This window comes from Callorhinus ursinus, unplaced genomic scaffold, assembly GCF_003265705.2.
Source record: "Callorhinus ursinus isolate GAN/ISIS: 27379988/994484 unplaced genomic scaffold, GSC_fseal_2.0 scaffold18, whole genome shotgun sequence".
In the NCBI taxonomy this organism is placed as follows: domain Eukaryota; kingdom Metazoa; phylum Chordata; class Mammalia; order Carnivora; family Otariidae; genus Callorhinus; species Callorhinus ursinus.
Window position 1 is genome coordinate 25291071 of NW_027397080.1, and position 19176 is coordinate 25310246.

The 19176-nt window shown below is 59.9% G+C and overlaps 1 protein-coding gene across 2 annotated transcripts; it reads left to right on the plus strand.

Moving 5' to 3' along the window:
* Window positions 1–931: 931 nt before the first annotated feature.
* FAM131C (family with sequence similarity 131 member C) lies at window positions 932–18945 on the plus strand. Of its 2 annotated transcripts, none has more exons than XM_025855662.2 (7): window positions 932–1171; window positions 13122–13237; window positions 14238–14273; window positions 14468–14561; window positions 16728–16910; window positions 17187–17297; window positions 18023–18945. In XM_025855662.2, the coding sequence occupies exons 1-7, from the start codon at window positions 1150–1152 to the stop codon at window positions 18304–18306; spliced, it is 846 nt and encodes a 281-aa protein (XP_025711447.1). In that variant the 5' UTR covers window positions 932–1149; the 3' UTR covers window positions 18307–18945. The 2 variants fall into 2 exon arrangements, with proteins under 2 accessions (XP_025711447.1, XP_073759726.1); XM_073903625.1 differs by lacking the exon at window positions 932–1171 and adding an exon at window positions 6965–7001.
* The last annotated feature ends 231 nt before the right edge of the window (window positions 18946–19176 follow it).

Below are 19176 nucleotides of genomic sequence, written 5' to 3' on the forward strand. Positions count from 1 at the left end.
CGTTGGTGCATGGGAAGGTTTGCTCGAGAGCTGAGTGTGTGCGCGCCTGTGTGTCAGTGTGAATGCAGATGACATATCCGCGTTTGGGGGAACCCATCACCCCCAAAATTTAGTGTGTGCACTAGTGTCTATGAGTGTGTACGAGGGCGTGGGGGCACAAGTGAGAGTGGGCTTGCAGGTGTGTGCCTGATGGAGCCGCTGGTGCCCCAGGAGACAGGAGACCAGCGGCTGAGAAGAGGCGCTGGGCCTCAGTTCTCTTCACCCTGGCTGAGCCCAGAGAGCCAAGGGGTGCTTTGACTCTTGTCCAGCAGTGAGGGCGCTGTTACGGCCCCTCTGTACCTCCCTCTGTACCCCCACCCTAAGCCAGCGGGCCCGAAGCAGGAGCTGACCGTCAGAAGTCGCTGTCCCTCACAGCCAAGGGACCTCAGGCAAGGCATTGGCATCTGTGAGCCTCAGTTTCTTCTTCTGCAAAATGGGCGTAATGGAATTAGTGTTGTTGCGCTCCGCCAGGTGTCCGGTCCAGGTTGTTAAACTAAGATTGTGTACTTTGTGCTCCAAACGCTGGAATCTCCGCGCCTCCTCCCCTCCGCCCCCTTCCCCGACCTTCAGCCCGGGTCACCAGGTGGCGAGGGGGGAGGGCCAGAGGGTCCCTCCCCTCTCCCCCGCTCCCGCCTCCCCTTCGCTCCCGCCCCCCCCAGCCCTCCTCACCCCGCCCCCGCCAGCCCTCACCCGCGCCCCGCCTCGGCCCTCACCCCGCTCCTCCTCGCCCCGCCCCCGCCCACTGACCCCGCCCCCCAGCCTGGGCTGCGGCCCCAGGTGCGCTCGGCGGGCGGTGCCGGGGGCCGGGGAAGGGGCGGGGCGGCCTGCGTGTGGCTCGGGCTCCCCGGCTTGGGGCGAGCGCTCCCCCGGGCTCCCTCGCCCGCCGTGCTCCCCACAGCGGGCAGGAGCGGGCGCGGCGCGGGCGGCGGCGGCGGCGGCGGGGACGACCCGGCTGGAGCCGCGGGGAGCCGAGCGGAGGGAGCCCCAGCCCCAGCCCCTGCCAACCGCCCGCCGCGCCGGCGCCGCGCGTGAGCCCCGGGCCCGCGGAGACATGAACGCCCGGCGGCCCGACGCACCCGAGGCGCAGCGGCCCGGCCCCGCGGCCCCGTGATGGGCTCCTGCGTGTCGCGAGGTGAGGGGGCCGCCGGCCGGGTGGGGGTCGGGGCCCGGGGCCGCCCCGGAGGAGCCTGGGGGGCGGGGGTGGGGGGGCGACCCGGCCTTCCCCGACCGGCAGCACCCCACCCCGCCCCCCACCGAGCCCCAGGGGACACGGTGCCCCCCGCCCCCGGGAGGACAGGGGGTGGGGGTGGCAGCGCAGAGAGAGAGCAGAGGGAGGTCGCCGCAGCTCCAGCCGGGCTTGGAACCACACCCAGGCAGGTGGCGCGAAGCGGGGTCGCTCCCAGCCCAACAGCCACACGCCCCCTGTCGTGTGCTCTGGAGGCGAGGGAGCCTTCTGGCTGCTCCTGGCTTTCTCTGGAGGGCCGGTGGCGGCCCCGGGAGAACAAGCCGACTCTCCTTCCCACACTCCCCCAAGACACAGGCCTGACTTGCTCAGAGCCCCCACTTCTGTGCCCTTACCCCATGCGCTGTCTTCAGAGTCTCTGAACCCCCATGGACAGCAGTGGGTTAATGGAGATGAACAGGTTATATGGAAGGTATCCCTTCCCCCACTCTCATCCGTAACTCCCCACCCCACCCCCATCCTCAGTCAGGGGACGGGAAGGGACAGAGAAAGCTGACGTTTCTGGGAACTCCTGGGTCTGTCTTTCTGCCTTGTGCTGGCGCCCTCTGCTCTCCTCTTGCACTTCCCAAGGTGGTACCCCAGGAGTTGGCGGGAGCTGCCCTGGGGGAATGGCAGTGGAGTCCTACACAGAGCAGGGGGACTGGGGGTAGGGGTGACTGAGGCCTTGGCCCCAGCTCTGCAAAACCACTGACCCCCAACCCTGGGGGCTGCCACCCCACCCATCACCCCCAAAACTTGGGGTGTGAACAGGCCTTGGGGAGGGGCTGCACAGGCCCTGGGTGGGGGGGGGCTTGTGCTGGGGGATCCTGGGCAAGGAACACAACCCTCCCCACCCTCCCCACCCCCTGTCCTCTGGCCTCTAAGGGGCTCACCAGTCCATGTGGGACATTCAGGTAAGTGGCTTAGGATGTCTCAGGAGGGTGTCAGGGCTGGAATCATGGGTGGGAGTTAGGTTGTGTGAGGTTCATTCACTTATTCATTCATCAAGCTGATATTAGCACGATACCTACTGTGTGCCAGGTACTGTGTACATGCTGGGCATCTAGTGGGGATGAGTCCAGCACAGCCCCTGCCCTTTTGAGGCCGACAGCTTGCCAGAGGGGAAGTTAATTTTAAGAGGGAAGAGTATTTAGGGTTCTTCAGGACTGGCAGGTGCTCAGTGTGTCTCCAGAAACCCAAAGGCTCTGGGCAGGCTTTGGGTGTTGGGGATCTGGGATCGGGTGTTTCCTTGGTGACCGTGTCCCTTCCCCGTCACTTGGCCATCCCACACCCGGGGCCCAGCCTGTGATCCACGGACCCACTGAACACAGTCCAGGGTCCAGGAGGAAGAGATGCCTGCCAAGGTCAGGCTGGTGCTCCAGTCCCTGGACCCCCCCACCGGGCCTGGCACCCTCTGCCGTGCCTGCTTGAGGTCACACAGACTGAGGATGGACTTTCTTTGCCCTTCCTTCTGTGCCTTGAGCTCCCGAGTGCCACCTCCAGATCTAGTTGTGTATTCGAACCTTGTCCCCTTCCTGAGGGGGTGACACTTACAGTCTCGACATGCTGCAGGCAAGCTGGATAAAGGTAAAGAAGGGACAAGATACTGGAGCAGAGGACAACCATGGTCTCAGCGACTGAACAGCTAAGTGGAGGGCACACCCCCCTCCAGTTGTCACTAATACTCTCAGAGCGCTTCCGGCTTACCAGGTACTGGTTGGAACATTTTAGGCACAACTAGCTAAGCTGGGGTAGGTACTGTCACAGTCCTCATTTCTACAAATGGGGAAACGGAGTGGGGGTAGGGGGGTGGCGGGAGCTGAGTGCCCTGAACAAAGCTAGGCCCGTGTCCTGAGCCTCTGCACTGCACCTCCAGCCCATAGCCGGTTGCCTGACCTGCTCCTCTCGAGCTGCAGGCTTCCATGAGCTTCTGAGCCCTGGGCCTGCTCTCCACACCTGCACCCAGTGCTAATAACCACCCCATTCTCCAAGCACTTCCCTGTGCCTGGTACGCAGTCCTGAAGCCAGGCCAGGGATTGCGAGGCTCATGCTGGCCCTGCAGGCCCAGAGCCTGCACCCAGCTAGGGCCGCCCTAGCCAGACGCCAAGCCCCAGGTACCGGCCACACCTGGGAGAGCCTCCACATGCCAGCATGGGGCGGCTGTTCGCTTCTCTGTGCCAGGCCTGAGAGGTTAGGGGTGCAGACTCTGGAGCCAGCCAGCCTAGGTTCCCATCCACCATTCCCTAGCTCTGTGACTTCAGCAAGTTACTTAACCTTGACCGTGTACCTCAATGGTCTCATTTCTAAAATGGGACCAATACCAATATTGATGTCCTAGGGTCGCTGGGCAGGGATTACAATGACTTAATTCATGTAAAGCACTCAGACCAGTACCTGGCACGTTTAGCTATTTCTTTCATTTTAAATTTGTCGTTGTTACCCTTCTGTGCAGACAGCTAAGTGAGACCCTCTTGGCTGGGAAAGGGGAGGCTACGGAGGCTTCCCGCCCCATCCTGCCTCATGGATGCCTCATGGCAGGCACTAAAGGTGCTGAGGACTTGGGGAAAGTGACGGGGACCAGGGTAAGGCAACACATGCTGTTTCTAGGAGCTGTTTTGTGTTGTCATCTACTTTTTTTTAAGATTTTATTTATTTGAGAGAGAGAGAGAGAGAGAGAGAGAGAGCAGGGGGAGGGGCAGAGGGGGGAGGGAGAGGGCTAAGCAGGCTCCATGCTGAGTGCAGAGCCTGATGCGGGGCTCGATTTCATGACCCTGAGATCGTGACCTGAGCCGACATCAAGAGTCAGACCCTTAACCAACTGAACCACCCAGGTGCCCCGTTCGTCATCTACTTTTAAGCTACCGTTTGCCAGGCGCTTATCCTAAGCCAGGCTGAGCCTTTTTACTCTTCTGACCTCATTCAACCCTGGGAGGGGAGAGGTAGGGCTCAGAGACGGGAAGAGTCTTACCTCAGGTCACACAGCCAGGACGCGGAAAGGCAGGATTTGGACTCAGGTCTGAGTTAGCCCAGCACCTGAGGGGGGAGCCCCTGCCCTTTGCTTTCTGATGCGCCCCCTGGAGAGAGGTCCTGAGTGTATGGCCAGTGCTTAAAAAAAGCAGCCCTCTGGAATAACTCTTGTGGTTGGTATTTGCTTGGGGCTTTGCTGCCACTGGTGGCAATGTGTACGGAGCGGGGGGAGTTAATATCTATTCCCCTCTCTCTAGCTCTAGGGTCTCTCAGGGCCCGCCCCGTGCCCCTGGCACTGGAACCTCTCCACCTGCCCCAGCCCCCAGCCTTGTCCTCCAACCAACCCGTCAGCCTCCTGGCCTCAACCCTGGGGGTCTCAGTGCCCTGGGCCCTGGGGCTTGTGAGGACAGAAATTGGGGGCTGAAGTCTTTCTTCTGGAAGGTCAGGCATCTCTTATGTCTGGGAGAAGGCTCCAGCTCTGTAGGGGCTGGCAGAGCACCCCACAGTACCCAGTGCCAACCGACTGTGACCCCCTCCCAGCCTCCTAGCACTGTCTCACTTTGGCCCCTGCAGAGCCAGTGAGCAGTCTGACGCTGAGGAAGGAGTAGATGGAGCCTTCCCCCATCGCAAGGGAGCTCACTGTCTGAGGAGAGAGATATAACCTTGCCCTAGGGGTAGTCTAATGGGGGAGGCAGGACATGGACGTGGACACACCCACAGAAAAGTAGCCTGAGGAGATCAGCACTGGCTAGTGGTTTGAGTACAAGCTTTGGAATTTCAGACTGGCTTGGGTTTGAACCCCATCTCTGACACTTAATTAGCTGGTGACTTTGGAGAAGTGATTTGACTTTTCTGAGCCTCAGTTTCTCCATCTGTAAAAACGGGCATAATGATACCTACTTGGCAGGGTTTTAGAGTTAAACAAGAGATAATGGATGAAAAGGCCTAAGACAGCACCCCACACATAGTAGGTGTTCAGTAAATAGTGGCAGCAAATCATTGCCGGCCAGACTTTGCTTATTAAGGCTATTGGTGGCCTATTACAGCTGAGGCCAATCTAGGCAGGCTGCCTGGAGGAGGTGAGGTTAGAGCAGGACAGGCTCTAGGATAGCTTGTCAAAGAGACTGAGCCCCAGGATGGCGGAGGAAGTAGAAAGGAGCTGAGGTGTGTGGAAGGTCCTGGAGAAGAGCCTGTTGTCTCCCTCTATCCTTGGTTGGAGATAGAAACGGACCCCCTTGTGCTGCATCAGCTCCCTGATGAAGTTACCACTGTGGGCCTGGTGACCCATAAACAAATGTCCTAGGGAGCAGGAGGGCACTTTGTCCACTCGAGGCCAGGCCTCTGCCAGGCTCAGAGGGATGGCCTGCTGTCGTGGCAGTGACTCACCAGGCAGAGAGGCCAAGGGCTCACTCTTGGTGGCCTCCCTCTGCAGAGCCCCCAGGGTGAGCGCCAGTCCGAGGGGCAGGACCAGAGGTCGCCAGGGGGGACTGAGATCTGTCCTGTGGCCCAGAAAGAGAACCAGGTCTGGGAGCTGAGCGGGACTGAGCAGATGCTGTGGCAGGTGCTTCGTCCTCTGGTAGCCCTTACCCGGGGAGCACAGGCATCCTCATGTCACAGGTGAGAGCCCTCGGCTCGCAGGGCCTGTGCGGCACGCCCACAGCCCTGCTGGCAGTGACACGCTGGGATTAGACCCGGGGCAGGGACTGTGAGAGGAACACTGGGCCCGCTGGGTTCTCCTCGGAGGCAGGGACAGGGCCTGGACCTTGGTGGGCCAGCAGCACACAGGGGGATGGGTGGGTAGGGCGGCTGGCTGGAGGACTGTGTGGTGCACTCAGGGGTCCTGAGAAGCTTAGAGGGGAGGCCTACAGCTGTCCAGGGAGGGGAGAGTGAGGGGCTTCGGACCCAGGCTACTGCTCTGTTACTGTGTGCTTTCAAGAAGAAGTGTACCCTCTCTGGGCTGCTGGGAAAGAACAGGGTTAACCTTGGGCCCTCCCTGCCCTCCTGGGGTGCAGAGCCCTGGGAGACACTCTGGGGGCAGATGGCAACCCCAGTGTCTAACGGGCTGGGACTCGAGCACCAAAGAACAGCTAAAAGGGCTGGATGGCTCGGAGACAGGGGAGCGGAGACTGAGCTGCAGACTCATCCAAGGAACAAGCAGAGAAAGCCAGGGTGGGTGCTTTGCAGCAAGAGGGGTTTAGGTGACACAACAGGAGGTACTATCTGGGTGGTTGGACTCTACAGCAGAAGGAGGGGCTGGGGTGAGAAGGCAGGAAGCATCCTTGGTAGGCAGAAGAGCGCTCTGCTGGAAGGCGAGGGATGGAGGAGACAGGAGATAGGAGACGTCTGGATGACACTCCTCTCCTTGAAGGACCGAGATGGCCCCCTCCAAGTTGTCAGGGCAACCAGAGGCTTGTCACTGCTGTGGCCAAAGGGAGGTGGGGGAGGGAGCAGGTCTGAGAAAGGGCCTCAGACCTTGAGGTCAGAGGAGTAGGGTGTGGACTGGGGAGGAAGGGGGCACCCACAGGAGCCATGGCCAGGGGTCCCCTCAGGCTACCCCCAGCCCCCACCCCCCACAAAACACTGTGTTTTTCCAGTTGCTGCTGGGGACGTGGCCGGTCCCAGCTGGGCGAAGAGCAGCCTGTGATTTCACCCTGGGCTGCTCCATTACCTGACGTCTCCATGGCAACCAGCCTGTGACATCACGGGGCCAAAGTCCTTAGGGGGAGAAGGCGGCTTTGGTGGAGGCTCCTGCACCCCAGCTGAGGCCCGGAGGGTGGGTGGTGGGCAGGAAAGCTAGAGAGGGGCTCAGAGCCAGGAGTCCTCCAAGTCCACCTTGACCAATGACCTTGTGCAAGTCATGTGTGCTCCAGGCCTTTGACACTGCCTACCAGCTTCCTCTGTGCTCAGCACCCCCTTACTCCCTGGCCCACAGTCCACAGGGTTTTAAAACAGCCTCAGGGACGGCCAGGGGCCCTAGAAATATTCCACACCTCGCAGAGTTCCTGGGGACAGCCTGGAGCCAGCACTCCTCTGCCTGCACCCTGGCGGGCCCCTGCTTATGTGCGCTGGAATCTCAGGAGTGGTGACTTTTCAAACATTTTTGACTAGAACCTGTAGGAATGCATATATTTTGCATCACGACCCAGCACACGCTTAGAACATTCTTACCACAGGTGTGTGTGTGCACACATTCGTGTGGGCGCATGGGGGCCTGTGCAATTTAAACTGAAGTTTCATGAAATAATGCTTAACCTGACTCCTCAGTAGGTTCTGGTATTTTCTGTTCAATTCTATTTTATTTTTTGACCTAGTCAGTGGCTTGCATGACCTAGTCGGTGGCCTGCATGACCCGCTGAAGGATGTGCCCCCCTGGCTTGGACACTGCCTTTGAGGGGCCTGGAGCTCGGTGTTTGTACACATGGAGACTCTGAAGCTCAGGGAGGGGCAGGCCTACCTCAGGGGCACACAGCTCGGACTTGGGATAAAGAGCGAGATGTGCCGAATGTTCTGGTGCGTAAGCACACGGCTCAGCCCACACTGCTCTTGGCTCGTGGGTTACTGAGCTCTGAGTTCAGGGGGTGGGGGCGTCATTCCTAGCTCTACCTGCCTTTTCTTGCCCTGTTTCAGACAAGCTCATTCAGACCTCCTTCACCTGCCCGCCGCTAACAGTCTCCAGGCCAATCTCACAACTGTCTGATCCCTAGGGATCCTAAGTCCAGTCCAGTGTGGATGGAGACTTCCACCTCATGTCCTTTTTTTTTTTTTTTTAAGATTTTATTTATTTATTTGACAGAGAGCACAAGCAGGGGGAGGGGCAAAGGGAGAGGGAGAAGCAGGCTCCCCGCTGAGCAGGGAGCCCGATGCGGGGCTCGATCCTAGGACCCTGGGATCATGACCTGAGCCGAAGGCTTAACAACTGAGCCACCCGGGCGCCCCTCCACCTCGTATCCTGTTCAGTGTTCGCTTCGGCCCTCCAGCCAGGACTGGCCGCACCTTCTGCTGGACTCCCTCCTCTCTGGGTCTTGTACTCTGACATGCTGGGGTCTGGCATGAGGAACTTGAGAAAAAGTGGTCAAGATATTTTTATTTATCGGGCGCCTGGGTGGCTCAGATGGTTGGGCGTCTGCCTTCGGCTCAGGTCATGATCCTGGAGTCCCGGGATCGAGTCCCGCATTGGGCTCCCTGCTCAGCGGGGAGCCTGCTTCTCCCTCTGCCTTTCTCTCTTTCTGCCTCTCTCTCTGTCTCTCATGAATAAATAGATGAAAATCTTTATAAAAAAATATTTTTATTTATCTGGAGCTCTGGTGGTTTGTCTTGGCTGCCACTGGCTCACTGTTGAGGCAGAGTTTAATGAGCAACGGGCCAGGCCCTGTGGCAGGCGCTAGGGCTATGGTGGTGAATAAAGCTGACAAGGACCAGCAATCAGAGAGTTCATGGTCTAGTGAGAGACGGTGAACAAGGAAACGGACACATAACTTAAGGAATGTCACCATGAAGAAGGACAGAAAATCAGGAGATTGGAAAGGACGGGTGCCATTAAACAAGGTGGCTGGAGGGCTCCCTGAGGTTCTAACATTTGAGCAGAGGCCTGAATATGGTGAGGGAGTGAACCTGCAGCTATGTGGGAGGAGAGTGTTCCAGTTGGAGGAGAGGTGCAGCCAGTGCAAAGGCCCTGAGGCAGGAGTGTGCTTGGCGTGTCTGAGTGACCAGTGTGGCTGGCGTGCAAGAGGGAGAGTGGTGGAAGAGGAGGTGGCGGGGGGGCCACGGGCCCCAGGTTAGCATGTGTGAGTTCTCTCAGGGGCCATTTTGGAGGGGGCCTGCCTGCAGCAGAACGCTTGTCATGAGAGATCTGACCTGGTGTGACCTCTTCCCTTCCCTGCCCAACTCCCTTGCCCGCTAGGGAGGGCAAAATTGCCCACCCTCCAGCCTCTGGGGGCTGGGGTCACCCTGCCCTGCAAGCGACCCTCCCCTCCTAGGGGGCACCAGCAAAACTCAAACATGGCCCCGCCCTCAGTGCCGTATTGACCCTTGAGAAACTCACAGTTCTTGCTGTGCAGGGGAAGGGAGGGCAGGCCACTCCACTGCCCCTTCCCGTCCCAGCTATGCAGACATCCGACCCGGGGTGGGGCGGGTGGGTAGGATGCTGGCCTCTCCTTTGCAGGCATCCCAGATCTCTGCAGGGGAGTGTCTGAGAGCCCCTCACTTCGCTTGTGGGGAGCACTAGGTGGTCAGAGTCCAAGGGATGGTGGGTGGCTGGAGTAACAGCCTGTTATGAACCACCTTGAAGAGGGTGTCTGCTCCCCCACCCTTGACAGTGGCTTTCTTCCAAAGTGGGGCATGCAGTGCCCCCTTTGTTCTGGTTCGGATGCTTGTAGGCAGTACCTGAAGAACAAGACCAGTTAACTGCCCATTTTACAGATGAAGAAACGGAGGATCCGAGCAGTAAAGTCAAGGTCCCACAGGTAGTAAAGGGCCGAGCTGGGATTTGAATGGGCCCCTCTGGCACCAGAACCTCACCCAGTCTCTGGAGCAGCGACTTAGGAGCAGACCCTGAAATGAGGATTTGGGTACAACTGGTATGTGAGGGTGTGAGGGGGATCCTTCAGAGGAAGGAGTGGAGAGAGGAGACAGGCCACGAAAGCCTCTGTCGCCCTGCAGGGGTGGCCACAGCCCAATCCCGCAGGGGCTCTGAGTTTTCCAACCCCCAAACCAAGGATCCGGGGTCCCGCACCTTCCGACACTGCCAGAGGGCAACATAAATTCAGCTCCAGTTGCCGGAGGGCGGCTCCCCTGGAAAGAGCCCCAGGTGTTGCCAGTTGGGAACAAAGCCCATGGGACAGGCCCGTGGGTGCGAAAAAACAGAGAAAGCGATCGGGAGGCATGTGGGGGCTCAGTGGGGCACCCTCGCTGACCTCTAGTGCCCCGTCCTCCCCTCCCTGCTAACACCTTCCCAAGACTTCTAGTTGGTGCATCTGCCCACGGCCCACGAGCGCCCAGCTCTGCCTCTGGGGGCACCTGACACCTCCCACCTCCAGCCTGCAGACACTCCCTGGCCTCCGCTTCCTCCAGGAAGCCCTGCGTGCTTCCATGCTGTCAGCTTCTGCAGCTCTGCCTGCGGGCTGTCGAAGCCAGGGAAGGGTGGTGGGGGCCTGCGTCCAGGGCAGGACAGGCTGCAGGCTGGGACCAGTGTCCTGCAGAGGCCTCGCCTCCCTGCCACGGCCCAGACACCCCCGCGCCTCCCGTCTCCCAGACCTCAACGATTTTGTGCAAGCTGCACAAAATCCCCTGCCTGCAACACCCGTCTCCTGGCAGCCCCTCCTTGCTAGCTCCCCCATCAGCTCTCTGGTGCAGCCCCTGACCCCCACAGAACTCATCAAAACTCCTTTTGTGCTTTGGAAGAGAGTGAGCCTCGGCATGAGAATAACAGGGCTCAGACCCTGACTGCCCGCTATGGGCTGTGTGCCTCGGGCTAGTGAATCCCCATCTGGGCCTCAGCTTCCTCCTCTAGAAAGCTGAGCTATGGATTCCTTCCTCTTTAGGTCGATGTGAGGAATCGGTGCCATCACACCAGGAGAGGGGTGCTACTGTTGCCCTGGGGTCAGCCTTGTGTTTGAATGAGGGGCTTTGGGGCTGGTTTCCATCAGACTGGGCGCTCCCAGAGGGCAGGGATGGGGTCTTAATCCCACCTCGGCCCCCGCACGCTTGCACGGTATAGACAGTACATGGATGCCCACGGGGTGAAGGAATGAACAGATGTTTAGGTGAATGCATGAACTAGAATGTCTCTCCCACTAGAATGGCAGCTCCATGGGGCAGAAACCATCTCTGTCTTGTTCGCCACAGTGTTCTTGTGCCCGGGACAGTGCCGGGCACATAGTAGGTGCTCAGCGAATACTTCTGAATGCATCAGAAATAGATGCTTACTCCTCTGGCTGTGGTCTCTGTTCCCATGGCCTCACGTTCACCATGCGAGGAGGGACTGGACACTTCACAAAAGCTTGACCGTGATGGGGAGTGACTGGTGCCCGGTGTGGGGACAGGGAGGGCCTGTCTGAGGTGACCTTGAGCTGAGACCTGAATGACACGGCTCAGGAAGATCTGGGGATGGTGTTCCAGGCGGAGGCGATAGCAAGGACAAACAAGTGGGCTGTTTGAGGAGCAGCAGGGAGGCCAGAGTGGCCCGAACAGCGGGCAGCCTGGCGTGCAGGCGGCGTGCAGGCCCCTGAAGGCCCTGGTGAGGGGCTGGCTCTCCTCAAGTGCAGTGGAAGGAAGCCAGGGGCAGGTTTTCAGCAGTCTGATGCAGTCTGACCTGTAGCATCCCTGTGCGGCAGGGTGGAGAGTTGCCTTCGGCCAGGAGAGGAAGCAGAAGGCTGTGGTCGGTGGCCTCCAGGTGAGAGGGTGGTGCCCCCAGGTGGGGAGCGGCAGTGGGGATGGAGAGGGCTCAGTCTGGGATGGAGGTTGGAGAGAGAGCCAGTAGGACTTGCTGGTTGGGGGAAGGCAGCACTCAGAGAAAACTGGATATTTGGTTGGTACACCTGGGTGGGCTGTTGCATCATTTTCTAAAATCTGGGAAGTGGAGACGGACCTGGGTTTCCTTGAGCTGGCTGCCGGCTGTCGGGCATCCAGGAGGGGAGTTGGCTATTCAGTTGGGGGCTCAAGCAGTCAGGGCTGCAGGTGTAAATGCGGGCATCAGCCGCACATGGAGATGTCCTGGGAGAGACCCCCCCCCCCGCCCAGGTGAGAAGGTGAGATGCCAGGCTGGAGCAGAGAAGGGGGAGCAAGGGGGGAGAAAGCCCCAGATCTGAGATGGGCATGGCTTGAGGGGGAGGGAGGGAGCGATGGGAGGTGTCCCAATGCAGCTTGAAGCCAGTGAGGAGACTGAAGTCCCTGCTGGACTGTCTCAGGGAAGGCTGCCTGAAGAGGGTGGGGGAGAAGATGGGGGAGGGAAGTAGAGGTCATGCACAACTCTAAGTATGGCCAGGAAGGAGGCAGAGGAGTGGACAGGGAGCCGAGGGGAAGCAGGGGTCGAGAGGTCTTTAAAGGATGGGAGATGCTGGGTTGCTTTGGTGGGTGGGGGGCTGACCCAGGGGAGAAGGTGGGGGGCAGGGATGCAGGCGAGAGTCTGGAGTGGAGAGGCATTGCAGCACCTGCCGCGCTGGTGGCCGGGAGGAAGACAAGAGCAGACAACCAGAAGAGAGAGTGCAGGGCAGCTGGTGGAGGGGGCGGGTCAGGCTGGGGGGCTTGTCTTGGATGGAGTAGGGACAGTTCTTTTGTCACAGGAGGGAAAGCAGATGGTGTGGGCAAAATGCGGACGCGGCAATGATTTGAGGTAGAAAATGGGGCAATACCTGCTGAAGGCTTCTGGACCTCCGTGAGGGATGGGGCAGCAGCCAGCAGCGCGGTGTGGGGAGGGGGCTGCCCAGGCTGCAGGTTTGAGAAGGAAAGCCGTGTGAGGTGGTCAGCCTGGTGGGAAGCAAACTTAGCGGGAAGTGGAGACCTGTAGAAGGTCCCCTGGACAGTGTCCCGTGTGAGGCCAGGGACTTTCTCCAGCAACGTGCTGGAGAAAGGTCCTGGTGTGGAGCAGGCGGAGGGTGAGACTGGACAGGGTTGGGAGTTGAGGGCATCTGTGAAGGAAAGCTCCTAGGATGTGCCAGGGAGTGGGTGCTAGAATTTATGAAAATGGAGGAATAGGCAGATGGGCAAGAATTCCCGGTTTGGCTGGACTCCTCACCTTCTGTGGGCCTGGGTCTTTGTTTTCAACGAAATGACATCGGGTGGCAGTAAAGTAGTGCCTATCACTGGGGGCTAGCTTGAAGAAGCCTCATAAGTAGGAGAGTGGGGGTGGGGGTGGGGGGATGGGGTTTCTAAGTTCCTCCTGTTGTCATATTTCCAGATCTGTTCACAAGTGCCCACAAGGACTGCCCCATGCCCCAGGGCACGGACCCCCTGAACCCGGACTTGACCTCCAGCCACCCCCCCACTGTTGCTCCAGACCATGTCACTGGCAAGGTAACTGGTCCCACTTGATCCTCACCTTCACCTGCCTAGGCCCTGGTTCCTGGGATGTCCCCTACAGTGTTCCACAGGGAGCTGAAACTTCCAATCTTCCCTCCTTGGATCAGAGCCCTAAGGTTTGGTATGCATTTGGATGAAGGTCTGAATCGGGCGGGGCATCCAGGGACTTGGACCAGGACCAGAAAAGAGAGTCCTGCCATGGAGTTCTTTCCACACACATTACCCCAGCCTTGCAGATAACAAGTTCCCTGACCAGCCCACCACCCCTTAGCAGCCTGCCCTGCCTTCTGGAGGGTAAAGGCGTGGCTTTTTTTTTTTTTTTAAGTTTAATTATTGAAGTGATCTCTACACCCAACATGGGGCTCAAACTCACAACCCTGAGATCAAGAGCCACCTGCTCTGCCAACTGAGCCACCCAGGCACCCCAAGAGTGGCATTCTTAGTCCACTGCCTTAGGAAGAGCTTGCTGGTGGCCTCAAATCTTGGTGCATAATTTCCACACCACCCCCAGAGCTTGTGGCTTGAACCTACCGATTGATATAATTACTTTTTTTTTTTTTTAGGACATACCACATGCTAAGCATTATGCTAGACACTGTCTACATCATGTCATTTGCGTCCCCACAACCCGAGATAAATGGCATTTATCACCATTTTACAGAGGAAGAAACTGACGTTCTGAGCTCTTAAGGCCCTAGTCTAAGGATACCCGGGTAGAAAGGGCAGAGTCAAAGCTCGAACCCAGGTCCGATAGACCCCCTGCATTCACTGCCTTCCTGGCAGAGCCACCAGTGCCCCCCCACCCCGCCCCATGTCTTTCTCTGCATGGCGGTGAGGGAACCCCAGGGGGGCCCGACCCAGGAGTAGGCAGAGCCCAGACCTCAGGGAATAGCAGAAGGCTGACCCTCACCACCACCCGGGGCTCGAGGACTCGTGCCATCTGCTGGCACCATCTGCCAGGCCCTGCCTGACCCTCTTGCTCCTCTCGTTTTAGGACAAACAGATGGATTTCTGTTGGGATCCTTGGCAGGTCAGTGCGCTTTGCCCATCCCCTGGTCTAACCAGCCACTGCGGACACCGTCCCCCTCGCTCTGCGGCGCCAGCCTGGGCCCACAGCCCCGCCAGCCCTGGGGGCGGGGTCCTCACAGGATGGTAGTGGCTGGGAGATGTCCTCTGGCTGGCCGGTCTGCCCCACTCTACTCACCCCTCCTGTCCTTCCTGCAGAGGTGCTTCCAGACCACCAACGGCTACCTGTCTGACTCCAGGTCCTGCTCCAGCAACTACAACGTGGCAGCTCTGGCCACCTCATCCCTTGTGGGTAGGCTCCAACGGCCCTGTCCTGCCCTGGGGTTAGCGCGGCCCAGCCCTCACCCCTTGCTGCGGACAGGGCAAAGCCGAACTGCAGCTGGAAGGCATGCAGCCCGTCAGAGCCAACATTTCCTGGATCCACGCTCCATGCCGGGTTCTGCAGGACGAGTGACTTAGGATTCCTGTCGCCCCACCTCCCCGTTAAGTTGCTGGGGGTTCCCGAAGCTGTGAGGGAATGGCCCCAGTCTTTCAGATGTCGGCCTCCCTGGCCTCTGCGGCAGGTGCAGTCTGCCCATCACCCCGCCATGGGTCGGGTTCCCCAGAAGCAGAGCCCCAGATGGGAATTGTGTGAGCGATTTATGGAGGGATTGTTCTCAAGGGCAAATTGTAGGAGTGAGGGCATCAGGACCGGGCAAGGGAAGGAGCTCGGCAAAGATGGGGCTTCGGGAGGAATCTGTCCCAGCCCGATCCCTGGGGAGCTCAGGAGCTCAGATCGAACCACAGAACTTACGCTGGCGGCTGGTTGGGTTTCAGTCCCCCGTTGGTTGGTGGTGGCCCCTGTAAGGCTCTCCCTGGGTGGGGCTGCTCCCATCAGCTAAGGGCAAGTCTCTGGAGAGGGCTGCCGGTGGGAGGCAGCAGCAGCTGGGAGGTAGGTACGCAGGCCAGCAGAGGGGTCTCCGGGGGCCGCCTCCGCCCCCGTCACGCACAGCACACCTTCCGGGCCATTCTCAGCTGGCCAGCTCTTTGCCCACCACTCTGCTCCCGGTACCTCAGGCTCACATCTCATTAAGTCCCTCACAGCTCCTCAGAGTGCCCGTGTTGCCCTCCCTCCCGTTTGCCTCGACTCTCCCCAACCTGCCACCCCTTCCCTCTGCCTCACCTGCCCTGCAGGGGCCACTCGAACCACCTCCTCCAGAACTTTCTCTGGTTGCCCGCACTCCTAGCTTGGGAGCGGGGTGGGGGGTTCCCCCCCCTCTTTCTCACCTCCATCTTTCCCATTTTCTCAGTATCATGTCTCTGGCTTCCTTTGTGGATACCCCAACTTGCTTAAATATTGCCAGTCCTCACGTCACGGCTCTGAGAGCCCAGTGTCTGTATGCTCAGCCTTGGTTCAGAGAGATGCTGAATCATTCCTGACAGCCCTGTCTGTCCGCTTCCACGTCGAGGAGGTCTGCTCTCGAGAGCCCCTCAGGCCCTCCTCCCCACTGCCCAGCCCCTGTCCTGTCTCTTGCTGGATCCCTTCAGTGGCTCCTGATGGTGACCCGTCTCCACCCTTGGCCCCATCCTCTAATTGGGATGTTCTCCCTAAACAACAGATCTAACCTGTCACTCTCTTGCTCATTACCCTGCTGTGGCTCCCCATTGCTAGAAGGAAAACTCTGGAGTCCTCAGCTTGGCGCTCTCAGCCCCAGTCTTGCCCCTGATGGGCTCCCCAGCCTTTTCTGCCATCCCAGTCTTAGTATTGCCCCCATATCTCACCCCTGGCAGCCCCAGAATCATGCCAGATTCTGCCACGCCTTCCTCCTCATCTCATCTCTGAAATAGCCTCCAGTCTTGCCTCCATCTGTCCAACGCACCTACAAACCTACCAGTGTACATGTAAAGCTCAACCCCGGTCCACCTCTTCCAGGAAGCCTTCCCGGTCTGCTGCATCCCACACAGGTCTCCCCCTCAGCAGAGCTGACACTGGCCTTGGCATAGGGGGTGCTCTCTCAGAACTGGCTAATTAATGGATAAAGGGAGAGGGCTGGGCGGATCTTGAGTGGATCCTTGAGTGGATCTTCTAGGACAGAAGGGTCTGAACCTGGTCAAAGGGAATGAGGGATGTGGCAGGTCTGGGGGAGAAGCACCAGGTGGAGGGGAGCATTGCCTGGGAGTGGATGTTGGGAGGGCATGGGGCCCCCACATGGGTGGGGATCTAAGTAAGGTGGGGCCTTGGGGCTCGGGGAGGGTGTGGGGTGCGGAGTGGGCACAGGCACTGGTTGGGCAGGAGCACTTGCGGAGATAGATTCAGGGCTTTGTGGGTATGGGGCTGTGAGGACACAGCATGGGGCGGGTACAGTGCACCGAATGGTTGTGGGGTACAAGCCACTGGCTGGGCCCGCGGTAGCAGGGGTGGGCCCCTGGGCGGGGTTTTGGGTCAGAGCAGTCTCCCAGCTGCCCTCAATGCCCCCAGGGGTGGTGCAGAGCATCAAGGACCACATCACAAAGCCCACGGCCATGGCACGTGGCCGCGTGGCCCACCTCATCGAGTGGAAGGGCTGGTGCGCCCAGCGGTCAGGCTGGGAGCTGTCCCCCGCTGAGGATGAGCATTACTGCCGCCTGCCCGATGCTCTGCGTGAGGCCCGATTTGCTGCGGGTCAGTGGCTGGGGGCGGGGGAGCCTGGGGTCGGGGACTGGTTGGGGCTCTGGTCCTTAGGGGACCGAGGGCCGCCACATGGGCCCTGTGGAGGCAGGGCAAAACAATGCCATGGGGTGGACAGGGCGTTCGGGGGGGCCATCTGATCACTGGGGCCCGGATGGTCAGCCCAGCTAACCGCTAGGCTGTTGGCTACCAGCCCATCTTGGCGCTGAGCTCCCCCCGCCCCCACTGTGTCCCCGCTGAGTGGGTCTCGCTGTGCCCCCCCCGCCACAGGGGTTGCCGAGCAGTTTGCTATCACAGAGGCCACACTGAGCGCCTGGTCCTCGCTGGATGACGAGGAGCTGCACCTCGAGAACGGCCCTCAGGACATGGTCCAGCTCCAGGGTACTGCCCAGGGGGGCGCCCGGGCGGGGTGGGTGGAGCAGAGCAGGGGCTGGGTGCCTGCCACCAAATGCACGGTGGCCTCAGACGAGCCCCTCCTTCCCTCAGCCTGGGTTTCTGCATCCGTGGGATGGAGCGGGGGATCCTTGCCCTGCCCGCTGCCCACCGGGCGCCGTAAGCGTAAAGGAAGGAGCGAGCGCAGTCACGGGTCAGGGAATGAAGTGCTTACCGAGTTCGGTGTTTTCCTGTGCCATTTCACTTCAACCTCACCACACCTCTAAGAAGGAGGCCCTCTTATTATCTCCATTTTACAAATAAGGGAACCTGAGACACCAGGAAACTCACCCGGGGCTACAGCTGGGAGCGTCAGAGCCAGGCTCTGAACCTTAATACCAAGCACAGCCAACCGCCTTTCCAGAACCCCAGGTTACTACTGAGGGCCTGGGTCCTGGGTGACCTGCAGGCCCGTTATCATATTTAATCCACCCCCCCTCCGCCAGCGCAGCCTGCTGTTAACTCCTCCAACTCGCTCCACCAGCCCTGTAACCCCCAGGGAGAAACTGGGGCTCAGAGAGCCTTGCCCAAGGTCACACAGCTTGGCAGTGACCAAGCAGGATCTGGAGACCAGTCTTCTGCCCCTCACCTTCCCTCACACACCAGGAGAGGGTGAGGAGCAGGACCTGGGACTCCGTTCCTCACACTGCTTACCCCTCCCGTTGGTTTTCCAGACCTGGAGAGCGTCTACCTGCAGGACAGTCTTCTGAGTGGCCCCTCACAGGATGACAGTCTTCTGGCCTTCTCCTCCCCTGGCCTCTCCCCCGACGGCTGGCCCTCACCCGATGAGCCCCCCATCACAGCTGTCGGCCCCCAGCCCCCCAGCCCCGAACAACAGCATCGGCCGCAGCTGCCTCGGGGCCTGGGGCCTGAGGGTGGGGCCCATCTGCAGGGTTCCCTCCCCTCGGTGGACAGCATCTCCCTCCCGGAGGAGGGGGACGAGGTGTTCTATAACTGAGGTGGGGGCTGTGTGCCTCGGAGCCTCCTCATACTGTGACCTTGCCTGGTGGGCAGCCCAGGCAATCAGGACGTTGGGGTCTGGGCTGGGCATTTCTTGACGCCTCAGGGCAGGCAGAGGGCGGGTGCAGCAGGGATGGGAGGCCAGCACTCCCTGTGGACCATTCTGTGCCTCCTTGGACCTGCCCCAGCAGTGGGAGCCATAATCCCCCTTCTCCTTTCTTTACTTGGCTCAGGTGGGCACCTTCCCCTACGGGGTTGCCGCCGTCGGTGAGCTCGAGGACTCTCAGCAGGCACCAGGCCAAGCCGCCCAGAGGAGCCGGCCGCTGGGCCCCCAGGCAGACAGCCACAGAAGGACCTGGGAGACCCCCTTAGAGTGGGGCCTGGGGACGCTGCCTTGACCCTGGGGCTCAGTCCACCCCCCCCCCCCTGTGTTTGTGCCCCCCCCCCCCCCATCAGAGGCGGGACAGCCTCTTTGGTAGCTAAGCGTCTGCTCCTCAGCTCCCTTGACGAGGATCTCTCGTCTTTGGGGTGTCTGTCTGTCCCTTACTCTCTGAACCTGTCCCTGGTGCCCCTGCCCCCTTCCTTGCACCCTCCTCCCACCTCCCGGAAGGTTCTCTGCAGACATTAAAGTGTGGATTCACCCTAGATGAACTTGGCCTAGTCTCTGGGGGAAGGTGTGTCCGTGAGCCCCTGGGGTAAGGGGGTTCTAGAGGGATTTAGGGGAGGGCCCCTACACCCCCAGCACACATACAGGTGGTCACCCTATGCCACCCAGCCAGGAGAGCCCCATGGAAGATGCCCGGGGTTGTGTGGAGCCCCTGGAGCCACACCTAGGGATGTTGCTTCATCAGCCCCGGCTCAGCCAACA

Excerpts from the sequence above, each read along its gene's own strand:
- FAM131C (XM_025855662.2), top strand. The coding sequence starts at position 1,150 with ATGGGCTCCTGCGTGTCGCGAG. Across the intron at positions 14,562-16,727 it reads GGCCACCTCATCCCTTGTGG|GGGTGGTGCAGAGCATCAAG; the intron begins GTAGGCTCCAAC and ends CAATGCCCCCAG. Across the intron at positions 16,911-17,186 it reads TGAGGCCCGATTTGCTGCGG|GGGTTGCCGAGCAGTTTGCT; the intron begins GTCAGTGGCTGG and ends CCCCCGCCACAG.